The sequence below is a fragment of the Trachurus japonicus genome, chromosome 15, assembly GCF_045865225.1.
Source record: "Trachurus japonicus isolate A0001 chromosome 15, Traja_1.0".
In the NCBI taxonomy this organism is placed as follows: Eukaryota; Metazoa; Chordata; class Actinopteri; order Carangiformes; family Carangidae; genus Trachurus; species Trachurus japonicus.
In genome coordinates, this window is record NC_140921.1 from 8,552,544 (window position 1) to 8,577,805 (window position 25,262).

The 25,262-nt window shown below is 41.4% G+C and overlaps 1 protein-coding gene across 2 annotated transcripts in view; it reads right to left on the reverse strand.

Annotated features, from left to right (window-relative positions):
• LOC146973168 (contactin-associated protein-like 4) overlaps positions 1-25,262 on the reverse strand; it is a 78,097-nt gene that overhangs the window by 11,883 nt on the left and 40,952 nt on the right. For both annotated transcript variants that reach the window (XM_085799431.1, XM_085799432.1), the window contains exons 6-17: positions 16,539-16,714; positions 16,283-16,429; positions 14,309-14,576; positions 13,299-13,445; positions 12,943-13,114; positions 9,616-9,722; positions 7,667-7,786; positions 7,246-7,446; positions 6,002-6,164; positions 5,674-5,801; positions 5,295-5,465; positions 2,420-2,638 (exon numbers count right to left, since the gene is read on the reverse strand). In XM_085799431.1, the coding sequence (XP_085655557.1) occupies positions 2,420-2,638; positions 5,295-5,465; positions 5,674-5,801; positions 6,002-6,164; positions 7,246-7,446; positions 7,667-7,786; positions 9,616-9,722; positions 12,943-13,114; positions 13,299-13,445; positions 14,309-14,576; positions 16,283-16,429; positions 16,539-16,714 (2,019 nt within the window). The remainder of the gene's footprint in view (positions 1-2,419; positions 2,639-5,294; positions 5,466-5,673; positions 5,802-6,001; positions 6,165-7,245; positions 7,447-7,666; positions 7,787-9,615; positions 9,723-12,942; positions 13,115-13,298; positions 13,446-14,308; positions 14,577-16,282; positions 16,430-16,538; positions 16,715-25,262) is intronic.

A 25,262-nucleotide genomic window follows, 5' to 3' on the forward strand; every position in this document is an offset into this window, starting at 1 on the left:
CTTCAGTTTTGAGGGCAAAGGATCTGGCTGACACAAAAAGGTTTAATTTTTGAAAATTCAAGTGGCAATAATTGACATTTTATGCACCGTTAGCCTATTCAGTACCACAATTTTGACAATTTAAAGTCATTTTAGCCACTTTTATGTTCTCTCTCACAGAATTTCACCGATAAGCGGGTGAAAAAGAGCTTGAAACGTTTTGATCTCTGGACAATATAACTATAATGAAACCGTTGGTAATGTTGTGGGTTAAAGCATGTCATTATAAGACCATGGCAGTTACATATTCCTTAATGGATCTTTACGGCATTTTCCATTCAACCTGTCATTATAATGTGTATTTAATTCATCACAATGAGGATCTTTGGTGATGGTGATGCAGCTTGACTATTAGCCTCACTACATGTCAACGACAATGTCCTCTGTAACAGCTGGAGTCTGCTCATACAACACAGAAATGAAAGAAAGGGAAATCACACGATGTCTGTGATCAAACTGGACGGTGACACTGACTGATCTCTGATTTCATTATTAACAGCTGAGCAACGTTTGAACCTCCACAAACAATGCTTCGTCACCATGCTCATACCGAATTTTATTTATTTTTTATTTTTTTTACCAGTGATGAGGTGATGAAATGCAGCGAAACACAAACTGGCAGGCGAAAAAATTCAAGGAGTTTTTAGGAGCTGTCTGTCTGCCAGCTGAGCGCCATGCTGATTGTTGATATCTGGGAAGTTGGCGAGCTGTCAGTCTCTCTGACAGTCTGCTCGTCCTGCTGGCTGACTGTGCCTATGACAGGAAAACATTTTTTTTTTCCTGCTTTCCCTTCACCGGCAGAATTTAAACTCAAGAAGTTATTGTTTTCTGACTTCTTGCATTACAACCTCCAACTGTCCTCGGAGTTCAGGCTCCGCAACATTATAATTGTCTCAGCATGCCAAACTGGCAACCTCTAGACTGTTATGATGAGATAAACAGCTTTCCAGGACTGCGAGGTGATGATGAGGCTCATATCAGGGCCCAGAGTTTCATCAGGAGCTGTCAGGGACAAACTACCTTAAGAAATGGACTGGATTCAAACACTGTACCAAGGTGACTGCAAGGAAACTGACCAGTACAAATCATCGTCATGAGGACATTTCCAGCAATTTGTGGAGATTTTATCTGATTCTTTAAATTGTGTAACAAGGATATAAGCTGATTGAAGTGGCTTAAATCTGTCCGTTTCAATTACCAGAGACAGCACAGCAGTATGGTCCCTGTACACTGTGAACCAGGATGGGAAGCAGCCCTATAGAGGGGATGTGTGGATAGTTACTATGACTATCGGCTTATTTCAGGAAGAGCACAGGAGACAAAGATGTATAATCACCAGTTTCCCTAGGGTCAGTGAAAATGTACTATACAAGCATCGTTTTGTATTGTATTGTGGATGTGTGAACAAAGTGAATAAAAGAAAGAAAGTGAGAGCAAATGACTCAGAGAGGGCTGTGGAAGTTAGTGGGGATTTCTAGAGCTGCTGGATTGAAATAATGTCAGTAAAACCAATTATCTTGTATGAATATTGTGCTCTTTTTTTGCTAATTTCAGTACAAGGGAAACAAAACCTAACACTGGCATTGAGTGTCCACATGCTAGAGACAACTCTGGATGTGTAAAGAAATGAATTTTGATGCTGAGCTCTAAAATGTTTCCTCTAGACTGGAAGGTAAAGCTGTTAATGCTCATGTTGACTGTGAAGCAATAATAATGATTAAAAAAAATGTACAAAAAGTATGTTGAATACCACAGTTTCTCATAATTTCTCTGTCAAAGTTTTGAAATGTAAAACGTATGGATTTTCATGCACACTAAAAAAAATCAATGTGAATGCATTTGACTGAAGGTCTAGCTCCATTTTAAAACTTTACCAGCTCACTAACAGATCTAACAAATTCACTGATATCTCAAATGAAAACTCATGTGGCTTTTTTACAATAAAAGTAGCTGGTTATCTTGTTTTTTTTACTCAGCCATTATTTGCATGTAGCTAATTCTGCAGGATGGGAAGACGCCCTATAGTGGGGAAGGTGGATTTTTTGACTCTACTGTATGCGTTCACAGGAGGAGCAGGAGAGACAAAGATGTAAAACTCACCTCCCTGGGGTCAATAAATGATGATTATGTGTGTGTGTGTGTGAGTGTGTGAAAGAGAGAGGGACAGTACATAAAAGAAAGAAAGAGGAAGAGAGTATTGTGACAAGGGGGAAGTGAAAGGAAATGTGTCCAGAGCTGCTGGAGAAAAATAATGACTGTAAAAGAACAAAGACTTTGTCTGAATATTGTACAGTTTTTGTCTTAAAAAGGCAAAGCTTTGCATTTCAATCACACACACACACACACATACACACACACACACACACACACACACACTCACCTATGAATAACTGGCTGTTGAGCTGCAGGTGGATGTGTCCATCAGCAGGAGCCTCCCGCGTGGCGGCGGGGAGCTCATTGAGGCGAAGCGACGCCTCTTTAACGTTGCGCTCGGCTCGAATGCGATGCCACCTGTTGTCATTCAGTGGGAAGTCGGCTTTGACGGCTACCTCCAACGGGCCGTTACCCACGTCGAAGGAGAAGAGGACCTCGGTGGAAGCTGCATCGGGGAGGAAAAAAAGGAAAAACAAAATCAAGACGTACTGTAAAGTAGCCAACAACAACATCCTTCCTTCTCCACACCCATTCATCTTGTCTTCTCTTTCTCCCTGCAGCCTGCTTCCACCTGTGCATGCCAGGTGTTGGCCAGCAGCGCTCACACACAGGTGCACTCAAGGCATAAATATAATGTAGTATGCACACAAGCTCCTGCAGCAATTCACACAGTAGTATATAATTGAATTGTTGTAGCTGCTGTTCTCATCCTCCTCCTCCAGATCACAAGCTGGTTTAATCTGCATTTGTGAAGCAAACTCCTCAGCATTTAATTTCCAAAAAAGAAACATAGAAAGGAGAGAACAGAGGGAAATATGTACTTTAATAATATCACTAATGATGTCGCCTTATTTGCATGACAGAGATCTGTGCACATTGCCCTGCTGGGCTCCTGTTGAACCTGTGAGGTTTTCTCATTAATATTCAGACTACAAAGCGTCCTTTATGTTCACAAACTCTCTCTCTAGTCGTGCGTTTTTTTTATTTCTTAGCCTCTGACCAAAGACCACTCTGGAGCAGCTCTTATTCCCTGTAAGAGTTTCACCATCTGTTGGTGGAGGAAGATGAAGTGATTCTGCTGAAGGAGTGCACAGCCGGTTGACACGTGAGCTTCACTGACACTTTGAAAAGAAAAAAAAAACCAAACTATTTTCAGGATAAAGTAATGTGATGCAAACTCCTGACATAGCCGCTGTCACTCTGCAGTTGTCCCAGCAACCAGATACAATTACTGCTGGACATCTAAACTGCTGTAGTGGTGACAACAACCAGCTACAAACAAATCTCTACTTAAGGTGGTTTTCACATCAAGATCACAGCTGCTGTCCGTGTGTTTACATGCTTTGTTAACCTCATTACTGTCGGCTTCCTGCAGGAACCTCACCCTTTATTCTAACGGCCACGTTTTTGCTGGCGATATGGAAATGAATGAACGCTAAAGTTAAAGCACAGTGGGAAACCTCGGTCTGAGTTTTAAGTACAGCTATTCAACAAGGCAAACAGATAATAAACTACACACAAGTGCAACAATACAAATACGATAAACCACACAACACATCATAATTATCTTCATTGCACATGGGAAGAAGCAGTTTTTCGTTTTGTTTCTGCTGAATCTGAGGAGCTCTAAATCTCCAGCCTGAGGGAACGGCTTCAAGCTCAGACTGAAGAGCGTGATTGATGCTTTCCGATATACTGTAGATCGAGGGGGCAAGTGTGGGGCATCTGTCACCTTAGCAACCACCTATACAAGAGAGAGGTAGCTTTGTGTACAGGGACAGCAACACCAGACAATGGACAATGGTCCTTGGATGACATCTACTTGGTGTTCAAGTAGATTGGGTGCAGAGCCAGATTACACAGGGAAGGCAGAACAATGTTTCAGATTTTCATTTCATTTATTTGTTTATTTTTAACGGGACTCTGCATATTCATGAACATACAATATGTAAATATGCCAGATTTAGCTCTGAAGCTAATTTCCATCTGCAGTTCCGTGGTTCACACTAAAACAACATTCCTTAAGACATGAAAATGGCGATTTTGGGAGCGTGATGAAGAGAATCAGCTGCAGCGGTGGTGGTGAAAACGTATGTTTCATGAGCCACAATTTGAAAACTTTACTGTGCATAAAATGTTAGAAAAGATTTTTTGGGGGAATACAATGCAGACTGTTGAATGTGTAGCAAAGTTAGTAGATTGAAAATACATTTGTGACCACTGAATTGAGACAAATCCTAAGAGACATTTAATTACTTGTGGATTATAAGTCTTGAGGATAATTTCTCTCCATACGAAGAGAATTTACTTCTCTGTCATGTGTGTGTTTCGCTAGGTTTTTTGACAAGGGTCTTACACAGACGTACATGCAGGAAAGACTTGGAAGAGGGAAACGTATTACTGTGCACAGCACTGTGACTGAAGTAATGGAGTTACTGTCTTCATTTTGTTCTTTCAGTCCAAAGCTACAGCTTGGTGCGATATATTACTAACAACAAAAAATATATATATGGTGCCACTGGTTCGGAGGAAAGGATCAGATGTCTGGCTGCAGCGTTAAACCTAGTTTCTTCTGTGGATATATTATATAGTCTGTCATAAAGAGTTACCTGTACTTCTGTTTCTATCGAGACAAGCTACGATGGTAGATTAATTTTAATAAGTCACATAAAATCATACAACACTTAATCAAGAGCTGAGAGACAGCTACAACAGCCCACACTACAGTATGTGAACGACAATGGAGTGTTTCAGTACGATGATATTTCAACACCGGTACAATATAATGATACAGAGAACTATAAACTCTGGTGGTTATAAAGGAAATGTACTGCATCGGACTGGAACAATGACACTGCAGTGATTTCCCAGAGGAAGAAAAATAAATGGTGGGGTTGCAGGAGAGTTATATATATATATTTTTTTTTAGGGTATGGACTGGACTGGAGGCCCTTGAGGTGGAGCTCCATCCAGGTCCCATCACCCCCCCAGCTGAGTTTGGTCCACGTGAAACTTTAGCTACCAGGATGATCCTTCGTGCTCAGGCGGTACGTTTTAAGTGCAACCCGGATTAGACGGCAGATCTGAGAGGCTTTACTTACAGCTCAGTTCGATCCGAATGAAGTCTTTGATGCCAAGGTTTTCCAGGAAGACGCCGGAGGATGATGTGGTTTTAAAGAGGAAGGAAATGTCTGCGCTCAGCTCTCCCTGGAATGTGGGAAAGTGGAGGTACGACGTCTCCTTGTCAAAAAACGCAGCGTTCCAGACATTTTCTGCAAAATAAAAAAATAAAAAAACATCCTTAATGTGGTTTTAACAGCAGAAAATTAGAGCAGCAGGAGAAATGAGCTTGCAGAAAATTGCAATCCATCAACGCTGCTGACACTTGGCCAGAGTTGTATGTACCCATGATAATGTAACAGACCTTCAATTGAAAAACATGTGCACAGGGTGACATTGGTGGCTCTGGACTGGACTTACTGTCTCCATGGCAACGCAGGGGTCCAACCTTGTAGGCGCTCTCTGAGCCAGGCCTTTGGACGTCACCCAGCACCAGAGATCGGACAGGGAGGTTCTCCTTGTGGGTCAACAGGCCGGAGTCGTTAGCCCTGGATTGGTGGAGTGACAACAGAGAAACAAAGAAAATGCATCAAACATCATGAAGTCACATCAGAAAAGTGGTATTTTAGATGTTTACTGAGAATACCGAGCATTATAAACATGATCTTTACCCACAAGGGCATTTCACTTAGTAAACTATAGTGTTCAGAGTCAAATCATGTTGTCCTGTAAATAACCAGTACTGTACCATCCAGTGTGGTCAGCGTCACAGTTGCAGTGGTGTTTGGGGTCCACACAGTTCTCCTCTCGTCCACAGGCACACTGCTGGCTGCCTGGTGAGGCCCCGCCCCAGTAGGTTTGCACCTGTCCGTCACCTGGGCCTCCCACCCACCAGCTGAGTGGAGAGCCGTCTGAAAGACACACACAGATTTTGTCTCTGAACATTTTTGAACTATGAACTATGCAGGTCCAGTTGCTTTTCCACTGTTTTGCTGACCCTTCTCTCAGCCATGTGCATTTGTTTGCAACGAAGCCAGCGAGAAAGCAATCCATGGAGCTGTGGATGATCTTATTTATCATATATGCATTGCGATGTGTATATTTGTGTTGTCTCATCTGTCATAAGGATGAGATTACAGGTTCTGGGGCACGTTTGTGTCGCCAACCCGGTGTCCAAGGTTGATTTTAAGCCAAGAGACGCTAGGTGGAAGGCAGAGAGCCTCCATTCTCCCCATAACAAGTCACAAGTAATTTATTTAACCATCACAATTACTCCGAAGCTGTTTAATTAAGATAAACATGTGGCAGAGTTGCGCTAAAGATCCTGCATAGTTCCTCTTTAATTTAGTTGTGCAGTTGTAATGGTGAATGTGTGAATGTAAAGGTGTTCATAAATGGCCATTAGTCCTATTTGTCCCGCCTCCTACTGTACCACGAGTTTCTGCACGAGTTTACACAATTAAGGAAAACAAATTTGATTGGGCGTTATCGAGCAGGCGGGATATTCAATGTTTGGGGCGGGACCGGGCGGGACACAGTGTTTCACTCTCTTGCAGCTGCACACTAGATAACAACTCTCTCAAAACTCAAAACCACTACTCGCTGTCAAAGCTTGGTTTTTCTCAGACATTTGATTTACGGATGACAGATCCTGATATCATTGGCTGATGAATCATGAGCAAAGTGACGCATACTGTACTTCGCACGCCTGCATTATCCATATCCAATGCGGAAAAAAAACTACCCCACTTTCATGATTTTGCGAATTTTGCACAAAGTTTGGGCTACATCGTCTGACAGATGAGTTATTAAACAAATTTTAAGACCCATAGTGGGATTGAATTCAATTCAATTTTCTTTTCTGAATAATAATAATAATAAATAATAATTAAGGGAAAAATCCCACATAGTTCCTCTTTAAATGGAAAATGCTGAATTATGGGTTAATTGTGCTTCTACTGTATGTGTTGTCAGAGAACATCAACACCCCACCTGGTGCGTGGAAAAGACGTGACTTCCTGCAGCGGTAGGTCAGCTCCTGTTCGCAGTGCTCTGATTGGCTGATGATAGCCGCCAGCTGCTTTTCTTCAGATGCGTATTCAAAGTGAACCGAGTGCTGACTCTTCCCCATCGACGGTCGAACTCTGGTCAGCTCTGTGTTGTTGTGCTGAATCACCACCCACGTCTTGTCCTCTGGTGTCGAGAGAGAGAAGAAAGACAAAGAGTGTATTCTTAATTTATCCATTTCAATCTGTGTGTGTGTGTGTGTAGGAAATTCAGTTTGAAGACGCGTCACTCAGCTCGGGGGGGGGACTGACAGGCAGAGACAGGTGAGATAAAAGACACTATGGACATGAGAGCGTCTCCGTGGTGTGTTTTGATGTGTGTATGTTTTGATGTGTGTGTCAGCTACCTGTCATGTTGCAGTATATTAGCTGTGGTCTGATGGGTCCGCTGCCATCCACATCAATGTAATAATAGCCCGATGTGTTCCCTTTGTGTTTGTATGCCTCGCAGGACTGCTCGTATATCGCTGAGGAGAGAGGGACAAACATCACAATCATCATCGCCATCATCATCATTATTACTATCAATAACGCAGCCATTTAGGTTATCTTCACTTTTTTTTTTCCTTCAGATGTTTTTATGAGCAGTTTATTGTCATATGGATCCATCCACGCAGGTTTTAAGTCTTCACTCTCTTTTTGTTAAAGAAGGGATTAAAAGACAATGGACAAAGAAAAAGCCTAAAGCTCCTGCGCTGCTCATTGTCATTTTGTTTCTCTTTCAAAATGTGATCACACTCGGCTCTTTTCTGCAGGTTAACTGCGACTGCAAATTGCTGTTTGTTGAAAACGGTTTTGGAACTTCAGTATTTTGTTCACAAGTAGAAATGATAACTTTTTTTTTTTTTCCCCAAAGCTTCTTCTCACAATAAAGCCACAACATGTTCCACAGTTATTACTCCAAATAACACTGAACTAAATGAAAGGAAATCTGTAGTTTAGTCTTGTGTATACATGTATTTTTAAGCAGCTATCAAACACACACATCTTATCATCTCGACAGTGTAGCTCTTGTGCAGGTATGCAGGACAAATCAGATGAATACACACTTCATTGTGATAACAACACTGCAGGAAGTCGCTGCTCCACAGAGCGGAGTTTGACACTTTATCCCTGTGAAACCGCGGTGTGATTTTTCACAGTTTGGTGTTTCTACCAATTAAACATACGAGACATAACGTGTTAATTAAAGGTGCTGTTAGGTGGACGCTGTTAGTTTTGGGCCGAGCCATCTGTTTCAAGCCTGTGTCTCATCTTTCATGCTGAACTACGTAAGCTGCCGGGTTCGGCTTCATATTGATGCGGCTCAGCTGACTTATGGCAAGAAAGCGAATAATTATATTTTGCTATACTCTTCCTCTAAAGGAGGTCTTTGACTTTCTCCAGGAGTCTTGCTAAAAGTAATTAAAGCAGAGGTTCTGTTTTTAGAGCCAACTCGGTAAAACACCCAAGCTCCTCTGAAGTGCTGAGATTTGCAGTCAGGACCTCTCTCACATGGCTGCTAAATATTTCTGAGACTGATGCTTATCTGATGAATTGTAATTGGAAAATAAGTTAAATGGTTTGGAACACATCACTCTAGACCACAAAAGTGTGTAATAATCAAATTCATATAAGTCAGCAGCTCCCTCTGCGCTCATTGCTTATTGCTTATTGTGGGAACCACTGAGCGACTTATTGATCTTTCTTGCTCCGTTTTTGATTAAATTTTGATTAATTTCAGCTTTGACACGTCTGAATACTGTAGTAAATGGTGCAAACATCTTGTCTGTAATTTATAGTTTGGGCACAGGGTCGCAGAAGGAGCACTTTACTGGGTCTAAATACAAAATACTTTACTGCACACATAAACCCAAAGGAAGCAGATGGTGAAAAATGTGAAAAAGGAACATATATATGTCCAAAATGCCCTAGCTGAAATTGTGAAACTAATGAAAACAGGCATGCTCTTTGTTGTTTTAAGCTCTTTTCATCTTCCTCCCTTGTTCCTACTCCTCCTCCTCTAAATCCCTCTCTTTGTGTTGATTGGTTTTCCTCTGGACTGAGACTCCTCAGCGCCCACACAATGATGATTGCAGCAAAGGTGTTTGATCTCAGCCTGACCTTCTGCTTCAACGGCGTCTGCAGGGACCTGACATTAAAAGCAGCAGGTTGTCTCATTACAGGAAACAGGTGAACACGAGTGCAAACATACACTCAGAGACACACTCACATACACACACACGCACACACACAGAATCCATATTGTGTTTCTGACCTCTGAGGAACAATAATTGCCAAAGTATCAGGCCCTTACAGCTGTGACAGGTTGCTCCGCTGTAGCTGGTGCTGGAGCAGTTGCAGTGAAAGGTGCTCCACGACTGAGTGCAGCTGCCTCCATGTTCACAGTGGTTCGGGGCACACCTGAGAGACGGGGACAGGAAGGACAGACGTCTTTTATAGTAACTGTGTGTTGTGTTCGTCCCCTGGAGATATTACAGTAACACATTCTTGCGGCTACTGCAACATGAACGTTATTCAAAGATCAAGTTACTGAGAAAAATCTGTGATTGTGAAGGGAACACAGACTCTAATACTCAATAATACAGCAAAGATTAAAAACACAGAGCTTCATGGCGGCCCTTAGATTTAAATGTATGGAGGTGAAACAATTACGTTAAGGTTAAAGTAAAAGTAAAAAATAAGGTTTTCTGCCTTAGCTGCGGCTTTAACCCAGTAAATGTCCTAAAAATCACCCTCTGCCTTCTCCTACAGTAAACACCTTGCTTTTTATTACACCTGTTTACAGCCTACCTTACCTTAATGAAACTATATATCACCCATTGGGAGGCTGTGGCAACAACATGGCACAAAGTCATGAATTAAGCCAGATAAGACTTTGTTTATCAGCGCTGTTTTTCTTTTTGTTGATAACAATAAAACAATGATAAAGTTCTTTGATTATAGCACCAACTACGCACACTCACATACTCACATTTCTGAATCTTTAGCAACAATTGACAGCATTAATATTGTATATTGACTGGAAAAATCTTGGCAGGAGGTGTAAATAGAAGAAAACGGTCTTCCTTTCTCTCCCCCCCTCTCTCTCTACGACAGCTGTCATGGTGCGTTGGGAGCACGGCACCGAATCCCCTTGAGTGCATATATTCAACCACGTGTGAGTGAAACGTTCAGAAACATATTTCCAAATTATTTCCTGTTGAAGTGAGGGCGCTCACTTCAATGGGGAAATGTTCCTGTCATCTGAAGCGACGGAACAAAGCTCTGAAGTCAATGCTCAAGTTGTTTTTATTCTTTCATAGATGGTTGTAAGGATACTAATTAGAAAATAATCCAGTTGTTTTTTATATCCAACTATAAATTGTGGTATTCAAAAATAATATACAGTATAAGCCGTCTCTGCTGCACCTAACTGAGATTTTTTTTTTTCTTCTGAATGTCAGCCATGTCTCAGAACGAAGCTGGAGGTGGCAAGCAAAACAAGAAAGGGAGGAGGAGGAGGAAGAGGAGGGTAAGAAAAAAGGGAGAGTGAAAGGAAAGAGACAAAATGATGGAGAAAAAAAAAACTGCAGGGAGGGAGAAATCCAGGAAGGGGAACTGAGGTTGAGAGAGGGATCGTAGCAGAGGAAGGAGGAAGGCAGCAACAAAGCGGATGAAGGTTGGGATGAATGGAGCTCAGCAGCGACTGGGTAAACATATTAGGAAGGGGAAATGAGGTCAGTGACTGCAGAGAGACTGAGAGAGTAAGAGAGAGGGAGTGCAGCATGTATGTTTAATCTTTTAGTTGGTGGGAAATTCACTGCTGGAAAACGGCCTTACTCAGCATGCTTGTCAGATGGTGAAGTTTGTTTTTTTTAGCACCACAATTCCTGCCTTCTTTTTTTTTTAATGAAAAGTAAGTTTGGATGGAGGCAGGTGCAGTAATTTGTATTTACTCCACTGCTTTGTGCTTTTTAAATATATGCATTATGTATTCTGGCAGACCTCTGCTACCTTGTTGCACTGATAAATTCTGCATATGTATGATCAGTCAAGCAGCACATAATTCAGGAGCGTGTACTGTGGGTTGAAGGTAAAGGGTTGGAGAGGTGTAAATCAATTTTTCAACTTGACATTTTATTGAAACAAAAGCTGCTGTGTGGATAATATGTATGCCATTTACCATATGGGCTCTAATGATTTGGAAAAAGGTCTAATGTCATGTTCTGGGAGCAATGTGTTATAGCTCACACACACACAACAACACTGAACTGACACACTGGCGCTTGACTTGACATTTTCTGCATTACAGAGTGAGAAAAGAGACATATTAGAGGCCATGGTTTTGATGGGAAGGAAATGTCCAGAGTATTGATTCTGTCCAGTGGTTGTAATGGATTTTACACACCCACACATATTGATATGCTTCAACACGATATAGATAACAAAAAATATAAAAAAATAAATCTATTCGTAGGTTTTTCTCTGCTGCTGAACATGATGCCAGCAGTGGGTTACTGAGACAAAAGCTTTGGTGAATAATGTGCCTTGACAAGAGCTTCAGCCATTGCTGCGTTTACAAGACAAGAGGTTACAATACGCCCTCTGAGCAGCGCGACCGTGACTGGAGGCTGCAGTGAGTCGTGATCGGAAAGTGACAAGATGTGAGGGGGGGAAAAAAAGAGGTGGTATACACATGGGTTAACACTGGTGTTGTTTTCCACCTCTTGGTGTGTAAAGAAACTAAGTTTGATGCGGAAGGATGAGTTTCTTTTGGACTGAGCTGCTAATTCTAACAATAGCTATGTAGCAATAAGACATTTAGGGATCATGACTATAGTTCAGAAGATACAAAACAATAAATCCTGCTTCACACATTGCAGTGCAAACAACACTTTCAATTTACTTGAATTGATTGGGCACAGTCGCTCAAAAAAAGAAAAAAAAAGAAAGAATCATTGAGACAACAACAATCTGAACAGACACGGGGGCGCAAACCAGGAAAATTAGAAATCTTATTCAATCATGGCAATTTTCTCAGTCCACTAACAATAACTTTGAGACATAATATCCCAGATTTTTTATTTTTTGCAAACCCACACACTGAGACACAGTGGCAGTCAGGGCCGAGCAAATAAAAGAGCAGGGAACAAGGTGACAACTTGGCAGAAAGAAAAAAGGTTTTCCCTCTCTGCTCATTTCACACTGGTCTCTGCTGAACAATAACTCTAAATGGTGTGTGTGTGTGTGTGTGTGTGTGTGTGTGTGTGTGCGAGGTGCATGTCTCCTGAATGGTGTGTCCTCTCCACAACAGACCCTCACAAGTTCACTGCCTGTCACAAATAAAGAACCAGAGAAGGTGAAAACACATTGAGGTCCAGTGAAAAGAAGCTATGACGCTAAATGACAATGAAAAATACACAGGCTTTTTTCAGTGAGGAAACATTTTGAGAGACACTGAGACTGGGAGACTGTTCTATATCCAATCCACGTCTGTCAAATAATCCTTATGAGAGAGATTAACAGGATTTACAAAGAGAGAGTCAACAAAAACAAACATCTGAACATGATCAAATCCTCTTTTCTGATAACGTGTCAGTCCGTGCTTTATAAATCTCACCAAAAACAAAACTATGCTCACCTGTCGATGATGCCACACATGTCGACCTGCAGGTGACTGTAGTTTCCGATCAGTCTCTCCTGCACCTTGATCAAATCCACCTCTTGGTTGTCTACGATCAGCAGACGCATGCAGCCCTGGAAAGCTTTGAAAGGGTTCACACACTCCTGGCCGCTGCCTTCAGCAGGACAACCTGAACAGAGGAGGAAAAACCAACAACAATGCAGAGGAAAACCATGATGTTCAACCTGAAAGACTGATTTGCACAACCCAAGTGTCTTCTTATTATTTCATTTATTATAATATATGATCAGAAAGTCTCAAGAACAGAGACCTCAGCTCATGTGTATGTGTTTATATGTCCGTCCGTCTCTCACCACCGTAGAAGAGTTGACCTGTGGTAATGAGAAACGAGGGACTGGCGTGAGCAGTGGCTCCTTCGTCTCCGTCCACTGCGATGGTCAGACGTCCTCGTCTGGAGATCAGCACCACAGAGTGCCACTGGCCGTCATTCAGACCTGAACCTGAAGACACACACACACACAGACACACGTCTTTATCTTGATTTGAATTCAATCCTTCAGTATGTTGCTTGTAAACATTTTGCGTCTCCATCTGCAGTGAATCTGAGTTACTCAAAGGTCAGGCTCAGTAACAAAAGAGAGACTTTTCTGGAGCTGGTGGGGACTGTCAACATATACATCCAACTCTAATGGCTGAAGTCGATCGCCACCAGATTGTTCTAGGTTTCAGAAATTTTGATTCAAAAAGAAGGAAGAAGACACAACACTCATAAAAGAATAAAGAAAAAAGAAAAAAGTCAAGAGGTGCTCGGCTGTAGAGAAACTCAGTACTTGGCTACTACTACTTAGCTACAACCTGTAGCCAAGTAGTATTCTGTACTGATGTTTTGTGGATGTTCTTAGAAAATATTTATTAGTCTCAGGCACTTTATTGTAAGTTTGTTCTCTGTGCAATATGTATCTTATTTCTTATTCTATTTGATGTACAGTATCTCTGTTTGGATTCTGCCTGTTGCTTGTCCTGATGCCAGACAGCTGTGAGGATGTGATGCTGGGCACTCAGCAGTCTAACAGATACACACTGAAGAAGACAGCCGTCGAAACCGGTCTGTGTGTTTACAGTAGTTGCCTGTACCTGTGAGTAATTAAAGTTACACGAAGTTACTCTGAGTGTTGCTGGCTTTTTTTTGTATTTACTCTAGAAATTTTGATGCCAACAACAAGTGATTTTATTTCAGCATTTTCGTCTCTTGAAATCGGTGCAACTCTGTTTCGCCCTGTCATCATTTGAGCAGTAATGTTACAGCAGAAGAGCTGGGGTGGGTAAATAACAGTCTATGTTGGAGGTCAGTGGTCAGGCTGACCTGCGGCGAGCTCCAGCGGCGCCCTGCCGGCTTTGTGGATCTGAAGATGGAGCGTAGCTTTGCTCAGGTACAGCCAGACCGCACCCCCTTGGCTCGGGAGATCAAAGGTCAGCAGCAACCCCGCCTTGTTCCAGGTCCGAAACTGAAGCCCCACTGACATGTCCGTTAATGATGGTTCGGTCATCCTCGGCAACCAGAGGAAGCTCTGGGGGCTGGTGAACGTCACGGCGACAAAAACGGGTTCAGCGCAGGAAAAGGTCACATTGCCCTGAGATAGATGGAGAAGAGGAGAGAGGGGGGAAAAAGATATGGGAGAGAAAGAAATTATTATAGCCAAAGAGGGAAAACACGATAACGTATGAATATAAATTAATTTCCAAGGCTGTGTGGCGGTGCCCTCATGCACAGAGATCTCATCAGCAAGTCTCCTTAAAGAGCATGAGAGCATTACCATAATGATAATAGCCAGGCTTAGAATAAGCAGCAGCAGCTCAAACTGAATGCACCAATGTCACCCAACAGCTACGTAAGGTCATAGAGGAAGTACAGACAAGCAGACAGAGCGACAGACAGAAAAAAAGTGAGGAGGAGCGACTGAGGAATAAGACAGACTGGGAACAGTTGGCCTTAAGTGGTAACTGCAGTCAGTCCATTGCTTAGGGCGGTGATATGTTACATCCCAGGTGCCCAACTGGGAATACTGGGTTTCTATTTTCAGTGGAGTATGCAACACACACAGACACATGATCATATCTAAAAGCTCTTTGCGGGGTAGTTAAAGTGATAAACAGTAAAGCAGACTGAAGAGGAGAGTGCCGCTGGGGTTCAGCCGAGTCCACGTGCACACCATCGCATGCACCCAAGCACACCGACAGAGACACATGCCTTCTCATTAAGAGCATTTACAGTGAAGGGGATTTTATTGAGGAGACACTTCCCCTCATTTACGATGCAGCTCAGCAACAGCAAAAGAAAATGTGTATTCAATAAATATCTGGTATTGTAAGCTGTCACACACAGTTAGGTGACAAAAATAACAAAAGGAGGAGACAAAGAACACAATGCAGGCAAGTCCTGACACTGACACTACTCATCTTGTGACAGGAGGCTTCAGAGTGTATTATTGTGTTTATCAAAGTGAAACTAAGTACGCTGTGTTGAAGTCACTGTCCATCTATCCATCAGTTTTACAAGTGGTTGAATAAATTCCATTAATGTCTAGTGTTATCTGTTACTGCAGCTTCAAACACAAGTATAGTTACCTGCAATGTTAAGTCTACAATATCTTGCACAGTCATTTGGACTTGTTGACCCACTGTCTGTCAGCAGGGAATGAATATTTTTCACAGCCAGTGGGTGAAATTTACCCAAGCATACGTTCCTATCGCTACTCCACTGTAATTTAAATATTACACTTCTTACTGTTGCTACTTTTATTTTACGACTTTAGTTATTAGTTAGGCATTAAGATTATTACCACAGAATGAATCAACTAATAAATTCCAATGAGTTTTTATAGATCAACAGAAGGTAATTAAACTAAACCCTCTCTTTACCAGCTGCAACATTAAAATTATGCTTACAGTACATATTCCTGCATCACTCAACTTGAATGGTTGTACTGCAGTATTCCTACTTTTACTTATGTAAAACATCTGAGTACTCGTCCATGGTCATGGTCATGGACATAGTGCAGTGTTATAGTGGTTGGTAAATGTTCTTTTACATATTTGCTGGAATAAAATCTACTCTACAGTTGTTGTCGCCAATGGATTCGAGCTAAAATATAAACGAGATGAGTCTCATTTCAGGGCCCCATGTTACTTATTCCATTTACCAGCTCTTTAATAGATGCCCCAGAGGACAAAACCATCAAAAGACATTATGTTCAGGGTCACCATGGTGCAAATGTGGTGACATACAAACATGAACACACACAGCAGCTTTTCAGCAGCAGACTGTGAGCCAGGTTACCTTCACAGAGACCCGCTGGTCTCTCTGTTTGGCGAGGTTTACCAGGTTCAGTCCGTTGTAAACAGGGTTTTCCAAACAGCCGTGGAAATTTCTGTTTGACCCGATTGACCACAGAGAGCCGCGGCTTTGGTCTGCTCCCACACTCATCTTTACGGGGGGAAAACACAAAACACACAGACAAAAAACACACAAAGATTTGTAAAAGAAAATAATAAAATATGTGTTTTCTGTCACCTCCACTCACACATCAACACACCTGCTCGTGGTCCCAGTGGGTGAATCGTGGTGGAATCTGCACCCACAGCGTGCTTTTGTCCACAGTGAGGTTCAGGTGGCTGCTGTGATGCTCCACGGCGACCTGGTGCCAGTGTTGGTCGTCTAACAAGCTGCCCAGAGACAGGACGTGCCGGCTCTCAGGTGAAGAGCTCCTGTCTGCAACGTGGCAAGGAAGACAACAGAGATGAAGATGTGGTGATAGTAGATAAAGAGCAGAAAGAGGAGAGACTGAAGGGAAAAGTTGATCTCTTAGAATAAGATTCTGCTCCGATTTGTCTTTAGTTTGGATTGAAGGAAATTAACCGGTATAGCAGTTACAGTCCCAGTTTTCTGTTGTGGATGACATCTCAGAGCAAATCTACATTGACAACTGAGAAAAAGCCAGACGACAGGAGATGATAACACGTAATTAACACTAAAAGGAGGAGAGAAAGATGTAGACAGGCAGAGAAAACAACAGAGGAAATACTGCCGGTGTTCTGCACTCCCTTAAGTCTTGGCGGAGCGCAGAGTTGTTGTCGAGACAAAGAGGTGAAGACAGAGCTAAATGCGGTCGGTCATTGAATATGAATTAGGTATCGTTTGAAAGGAGGCAACGTTGTCTACGTGGGAAAAGAGAGAATGAGTGGAAGAGAAAGAGGGATAGACAGAGTTCGAGTCGAATGTGTTCAGTCATCAATCACCATTGATCTATCAGACGGATACTTGGCATGGCAGAGAGAAAGAGAGAGAAGAGAGAGGGAAGAAGACAAGAGGAAAGAGTGGACTGTACTCAATCATCATTGATCAGCAGACTGATGTTTACACAGAGAGAATGAGTGAGGGGAACACAGAAATTAAGGTTGAGTGTATTCAGTCATCATTTACACACATCAGCAGCTAATTCACAGCAGCTATTATTATCTGAATGAAACAAAATAGCATGGAAATCTTTATTAAAATGACAAAGCACCTATACCGAGACAGACGAAAATGTTCACCAGCAGACTAGTGTTTTGCCACAACATCAGCTCCTAACAACCTTTTTTACTTCATCAATATTTAAACAACGGAAGCACAATCTGGGACTGAAGCCTTTGCCCAGAATCAAATAGATAAACCAGAGAGGAAATAAGAAATAGGAAATCAGTAAAAAAAAAAAAAAAAAAACTTGGATTGAATCAATTTATTTCAGTGGAGTGAAAAGTGAATTTCCTTGCTGATGTGTTTGACTTTGATTAACTTTGACAGGATGCTGACTAACTGCAGTGTGACAGAGGACCAGTATTAGTTTTGTCTTGCCATTCCTATTTTATACAGCCTTACCAAAAAAATAACTTTCCTATCCATTTTGATATGAATAATACCGTACAAGACAGCATGAAATCCAAGTAAGTAACACAGATTTTGCTGTGAACATGCACCGAGTGGAGTTAAGCCAACAGGAAGATGCCTGATGTTGCATTAATTTCTTTTATACTCAAAGTTATTGAAGGTTCTCTGTCAATGTGACGCAATGCACAGACGTGACCATGGTTTGAAACTAACCATCCCTCTGATCTGCAGCAGTCGTTTCTGTGCAACAAAGGCAGCGAGGAAAAACCACTGGACATTAGTAAACACCTGAGGTTTCCATGTGTAAAAAAAAAAAAAAAAAAAAATCAACTTTTCAAATGTTTTATTTACTTGTTGGACCTCCAGGATACACACAAAGTGTTTCTGGTATAAGAAAAACCCTGAATGTAAACATAACTTCAGTTCATAACCGGGCACCTTTAAATATTTAAGAAGGACAAGGTTATAAAAACAAGGAGGTTGTAATAAGTTTCAGATTACTTCACAGCCGACAGACCGACACAAAGTCAAAACTCTAGAGCTTTAGGTTTTTTTTTGTTTAAACTCCCGTTAGCGTTTTTTAGTGTTGAAGATCCATTATCCACAAGGTTAATAAGGTTTGTTCTGCGAGTGCCCTCCGTGTCTTCAGTGCTTCACAAAACTTTTGGGTTGTTTCCCTCGGTGGTCTCCCGAATCACCAACGGTTCACAAAGGTCATCCTTCTCTCTGCAAGTATCCCCGGGATTCATTGAGCTTTCTTGGAGGAACTCTGTGAACTTCTCCCGTTTTATGACCTGAGGAGCTGCTGAAAGTTTCTCACATCCTTTTTTTTTACTTTTTACAGTGTGGGCTCGTCGTGTGTTAGATCATTCCAGACAGCTCCCCACGGCAATATCACCTAATCATCTTCTGTCTGCTTCTGAATTACAGCTCTTCGCTGCGACTCTAAATCTAATTTTGTCGGAAGACATTGACAGGTCTTATCAGATGACAGACTGCTGTAATTGTGTCAGCATTTTCATTTTATTCTGTTCAGTTTAAATGACTGAGACGGAGCGCACAATCAGTCAACACAGGTGTAATGTGTAACCTGCTCTCGATGAATGCTCAGGGAGGACATTTCTGAAATCTTGTATATTTGAAGATGTTCGAAAAACCAAATGAAAGACATTTGAGGTAATAGGATTTAGATTAAGTTTTTTCCTTTGGTAAGCCTTTTGACGGGGCAATTGTGAGTTACATTTAAACTCTTTATTCTGCTACAAAACTGCATTTCGTAACTTCCTTTTCCTTTTCATCGTTATAGCTGTGATTGTCCACAAAGTCCATCAACACAATGAGCAAATACCAAAAACTTCAGCACCAATCAGCGATCTCTAAACACATTCACCATTACAACTGCACAACTATATTAAAGAGGAACTATGCAGGATTTATAGCTCAACTCTGCTACATGTTTAAGTTAATTAAACAGTTTGGGAGTTATTGTGATGGTTTAATTAATTACATGTAACTTGTTACAGGGAGAATGGAGGCTCTCTGTCTTCCACCTAACGTCTCTTGGCTGAAAACCAACCTTGCAAGTCCAAAAGCCTCCAACCTTAGCTCTTGTCTTGGTGGCTCCATGACACAAACGCGCCCCGTGGACGGATAAGACGACACAAATATACCTGTTGTAACATGTATAATATGATATGTAACATTGTTATGTACCGCCCTACCTATTCATTTCTCAATGGCTTTGTTGTAAACAAATGCACATGGCCGAGGGGAGGGTTAGCAAAACAGCGGAAAAGCGACCAGACTTGTATAGTTCTCCTTTAAAGTTTGATGTGAGGTGTTTGACAAGCGGCTCAACGCGGGACCATTTGAGCCTCACAGGTTACGTTGCTAATCAGTTTGACATTGTGAGTCATCACCTCGATGCTCCCACGGCGAGTCAGCTGACGGGCTGCAACATCAAACACCACTGGCTCTGCCTGACGCGAGTGTGCGTCGCTTCTCGGATGAAGGCTAAGCTTGTTGATTTACAAGCCTGTCAGACTCTACATAACTGAGAGACCTTCTATAAATCACTATGGATAGAGCGGAGTAACAGGGCAGGTCGATACTGTGGTATTGAACACAGCCCGCCGTTCACCGTGACAACTGAGCTGACAGACTGTATCCAGAATGAGTCATCGTCTGCGTCCAACAGGCGTCTGTTTTCTCAGCTACAGTACACACAACAGCGACAACTACACGACAGGATTAATTTGAATATTTTTTCCACCTGCAACAGTGCTGAAAATAAGAAAAATCTCAGTTCTGTGAGATATACTGCTAATCCTTAAAGGGTTGGATGGGGTAGGGTACAGCAGTCAATCCCAGCTGACACCGGGTGAAAGGCTACCCACCCCGGCCTCGAAAGATCTCTAGTCTATTGCAGAGCAGGGCTGACATATAGACACAAACAACCATTCATGCTGAACCCCGAGCAGTCCAGACAGGCATGGCGAGAACATGCAAACTCCACACAGAAAGCTACAAAACCCACAGCCTTCTTGCTGCGAGGCAACAGTGCAACACTGTGCCACTGCCAACTTTAAGAAAAACCAACCACGATTAAAATAAACCAGAGCAGAGCAGAACTGTACTTTTGACACATTTCTGCTGTTCTGATGCTGTGTCTTACAGTCAAGTTACTATATGATGGAGGCTCCAGCAGGAGCTGAGCCTCCAGCCCATGCAGTTTTAATACAACCACAAATCAATCTTCTCTATTTCAGCAGCTTCTACATGAAACTGTGAGCTTCAGAGGCAGCGCCTGTCAGCTCCTCGGGGATAAACCTGAGCCCTCTCCTTCAGGTCATGAGTTAACCTCATGGACACACTCCAGAGGTCCAGCTTTCAAATTTACTCTGTGTGCTGTAAACCTGCTCAGAAATGAAAACACATGACCTCGACACCCCAAGAGTTCATTTACAGTACCTGTCTGTTTTCTCTGTTTCTTCTTTTTGAGTCACGTTGCAGGCATATATGTGTGTAAACTGTGTACAGGCCATTTCTTTGCCTTGTGCAGAGAAATTTCCCATTTGAGATTAGCTTTTAAATTGAGTTTAAGCTGTAACATATGCATGAGTGTCAGCAAGGCAACTCTGTACTTCAGCAAACTGCAGAGCAAGGACTTCACCTGTGTGTCATTATACATAATTTATATCCGGACTGCTTTTTATTTTTTTCATTTTTTTTTATCTTATACTGGGGGGAAAAAATCCCTTCGTTTGATTCTGTCTGCCTTTATGACACCTCTCTCATAATTCACCTTGAAAACGCTCAACCAGAAGGTACAAGATTAGTGAGTATTGATCTATGGTCTATTTACTTTAACACGATATTAAAAAAACAAAACAAAAATTAATTATGAAACAGTTAGCTGCTGAAGAACTATCACTTGATGTTTAGATGAATGTATAGTCACAGGGAATTGGGATGCATTTGGAGCAAGTGCATGCATCTTAATAAGCTGGTGCATTCATTCAAACAGTTTGGACAGCTCCTGGCAAACATGGTGGAACTAAGTGTCTTCTGTTAAGTGCTGCTGAAGCTGCTTAGTGTACACAGGGGAACAAAACCCTCATAAAGGGTTGTTATGCCAGCGGTGCCAGGCTCGTGCACACAAATTGGAATCTAATGCAAGTAAAGGTGCAAATCAGTTAATTACCTTTGTTTTAAAAGTTTAACTTTCTACAGACCGGCCTGGGATTAGCAAAAAAAAAAACACTGCAACTTTAGTGCCACAGATAAATGCACTGGAGCAACACAACACTGCAGGTAACTCCTCTGTGTGTGAGTAAGAAGGGAGAGACATAAAACCCAAATGATTTAATTAAGTATGCACATTGAAAATAAAGTTATACAGTATAATGCTTTCATCTCTTTACCTGCAGTGATTTTTATTGTTTGGTCGGTTACGGCTGCAAACACAGACTCCTCATTGGGAGCTTGATGCAAATATATTCCTGCTCTTAACAGTGATCAGTTATAAGTTCTTTGGCATCTTGGACAAATGTAGGACAGACTGATGTTTATTCATATGTGCACGATGTGACGGATGAAGCAGAGGAGCTGAACTCGGCACCTCCGTACCCCAAATCCATCACTGTGTGAAGGAACCAGTTTCAGGCTGTGAGAAAACAGCAGTGAGAGAAGTTAGCCTTCAGGGTTTTCTGGCAGAACGCCAGAAACACTTTTAGTCAGAGGATTTTATAAAGACTGACAAGGTCTACTTTCTGAGGATGAACGGGTCAAACACAGGGCTTTCATCCAGACCGGGGCTCATGTCCCATTTGACTTTTCTACCTTGGTAACTTATTATTTAGATTTTCTTTTTAAACTTTTATTTACAGTTTCTGTTTCACCTTTTCTCAGTGATATTTTGGTTTGGTTGGGGCTCCAAACCTGATTGGTCTGGCCATGTTTCTAGTGAACAAAATTGGAGGCAAAGTTTTTTTGACACATGCAAAGACGTATTGATGTATTAACTGATGCATTTTGAACTGCGGTTGACTGCATGGGTGGAGTGCAAGAGGAAGTGAGAGATATTGTACTTCCTTATCGTCAGTGAGTTTCACAGCTGAAACAGATATTATGTTTTGCACGGGCGGCTGAGCTCTGTTTTCTTTTTTTTTTTTTTAGACCAGACAACCACATCCCGTGTCTGATCGGTTCATTCACAGGAAGTGGGCGTTGTCGAGGTTTTTCAAACCACAGAACGAAGTGCAACTCTAAACATTGGTTGCTCTTTAACATTTCCACACTAGATATAAGTTTACATTGTCTTTTGATGCAAGAAATCAAATCTAAGTAATATTTTATGACAATCTGTAGGGTGGTGAGATCCAAAGTTGAACATATTTTGCTAGGGCAAAACGTTTGTGTCTCTGTTTGACTGAGAACAACTGACCTGTGAGAAGAAAATAATTTGAAAATAATAAATAAAAAAACCTGCAAGGACATCACATCTTAACTGAACTTAACAATGTTTACAGATTTCTCTCTGGTAATGGAAACAGTGTTGGTGTCCTAATTTAAACAGTTAGCTACTAGTAGAAGAAGAAGATCGGATAGAAGATAGGATAAATGTGTCAAACCGGGTTAAGTCACAGTTTGGTTTGGTTCAGGCTCCAAACCTTCTTGTGCACAGAGGTATTGCGGTAACTGATGACTAACTTGATGATCAGAATCAGAAGAAAGAAGTAAAACCAGACACGTCCTGTGTTTGACCTGTTCTTTCTCGGAAAGTGGTGCTTGTCAGTCATTTTCCAAACCACAGACTAGTGTCACTCCCAAATATGCCAGTCTGTTCACAGTCTTTTGATGCAAGAAATCAAATCTAAGTAATCTCTTATGAGAATCTGTAGGATGGTGAAAGCAGGTGTATGAGTTGAACAAACTGAAACCCTGTTTGAGCAAAACTTTTAAAAACACTCTGTTGCCGGCAAGCACATACTGTAGCTGTACAATTTTAAGCAGCTACTTTAGGAAGGAGATCAAATAAACTACATCTCCTTCTAAAGTTATTTGACTAAAAACACTGCACACGTGAGATAATTAGTGCAACCCTGTTGTGACAGAGGTGGTTCCCGGCCGCCGCTGTGAGGTTTTAATGACACGTAACATGGTGACGCTCTGCAGTGTTTGCAAAAGTCGTGCAAAGTTTATAAATAGCCTCCACCGATTTAATGTCAACATGCATAATGGTTAAAAAGTCAGCACTTTTTCTTCTTTCATGTGTCAGTTTTCAAAGGGAAGACACAAAAAACAGCTTAGAAATGCATTTTCCCATTTTGAATTATATGAACCTACACATACACACAAACTCTTACCAACATGTGATTAAATGCTGTTGTGTTATGATCATCTGACTGATTTGCATCACATTTAAGTCTAAATTCCTGAAGGTCCAACTTTGGTACTAATTGGTTTATTTCAATAGAAACTTAATATGCCTCTAAATGTATATGTCTTTGCCATTGCCTTTGCCTTTGCATCATGCACGGGAATCACTGTCGATCATCAACTGTACGTGTTTTGTTCAAGTTGAGACCTATTTTATGTCCACACAGCCCGGCAGTGGAATTTGTTGGTATATATGAAATCCGATCTGACATTTACAAAACAGGAAAAGAGCTGGATGAAACACTGAACATACAGCTCGCACAAATAACAGACAGATTTGTGTGCCACACGATATGCATTATTAATTCCTGCTCACAGAAACACAAATATATGTTCTGATGTCTCGTGGCATGGTCCTTTGTAATCTATTGAAGGCAGATACACAAAGATAATGACAGCAATGATAATAATGATGGTTCTCATATAATCAGGAGAGAAGGAAGAAGACAAGGAAGAACAAAATGAAGAGAGAAACATTGCAGTGGGAGGTAAATAACCCAGATTGTTGTTATTAGATGGAAAGGAAACCAGAAAATCAATATGCTACAATGTTAATATTAATAAAAAGAAAATTAAGTGAGCATTGGAAAGGAGATGGAGGGAGGAGAGAATAACAAAGAATAAAGATGGGAAGAGAGGAGGAAAATGGGTTTTAAAAAGGGTGAAAAGGGAGAAATGAGGTATGGAGGGTGGAAGATGAAAGGAGGAGAAAGGAATAAGAACAACTAGGCTAGGCTATATGTTTTAAATTGAACTAAACCTATTTAAGTTCACTTACTGGCTTTGCTTTTGTTGTTTACTGGGGAATAACCACGATAAACTATAGGGGAATGCAATTTAACAAATAAGGAGTATATGAATAAATAACTCTGTTTGAAAAAGACAAAATATAAGACGAAAGGCAAGAAGAATTGGAAAGACACATTCAAAGGATGGTGATAAACTACAAATACAGAGCCATAAAATCAGAGAGGAGGAAGAAGAATGTGAGAGCAGAGGCCAGAAAGGCAGCGAGAACGGTGACTATACAGCTGCAAATTAAGTCGAGGGGGAAAAACGGAAAGAAATAGAGCACAGGCCAAATAAAATTCACTCAGCCAACAGAATATATAAAGATTATATTTTAAATTTATGCTGAGGACTGGGGCATCCAGTTATATACTGTGTGAACCAGGAAGTGACCATCGACTGCTGTTCTGTGACACATGACAACAAAGCCTTTGAGCTGAAGTGGTTATCTAATTATTCTCTGAATATTAATTATTCCACTACATTAATCAGCAGCAGGAAAAAAAAACACAATGTCTGAAAGAGGATGAAGTCATGCAAAAGAAAAAGAACAAGTGATGAGTATTAACTTCCATGGAGAGGGAGAACTAGATGAAAGAGCAGTCAGCAGATATTACAGTATGAACTCAAGTCCATTGAATGGTGCAAACACCAAAGACTT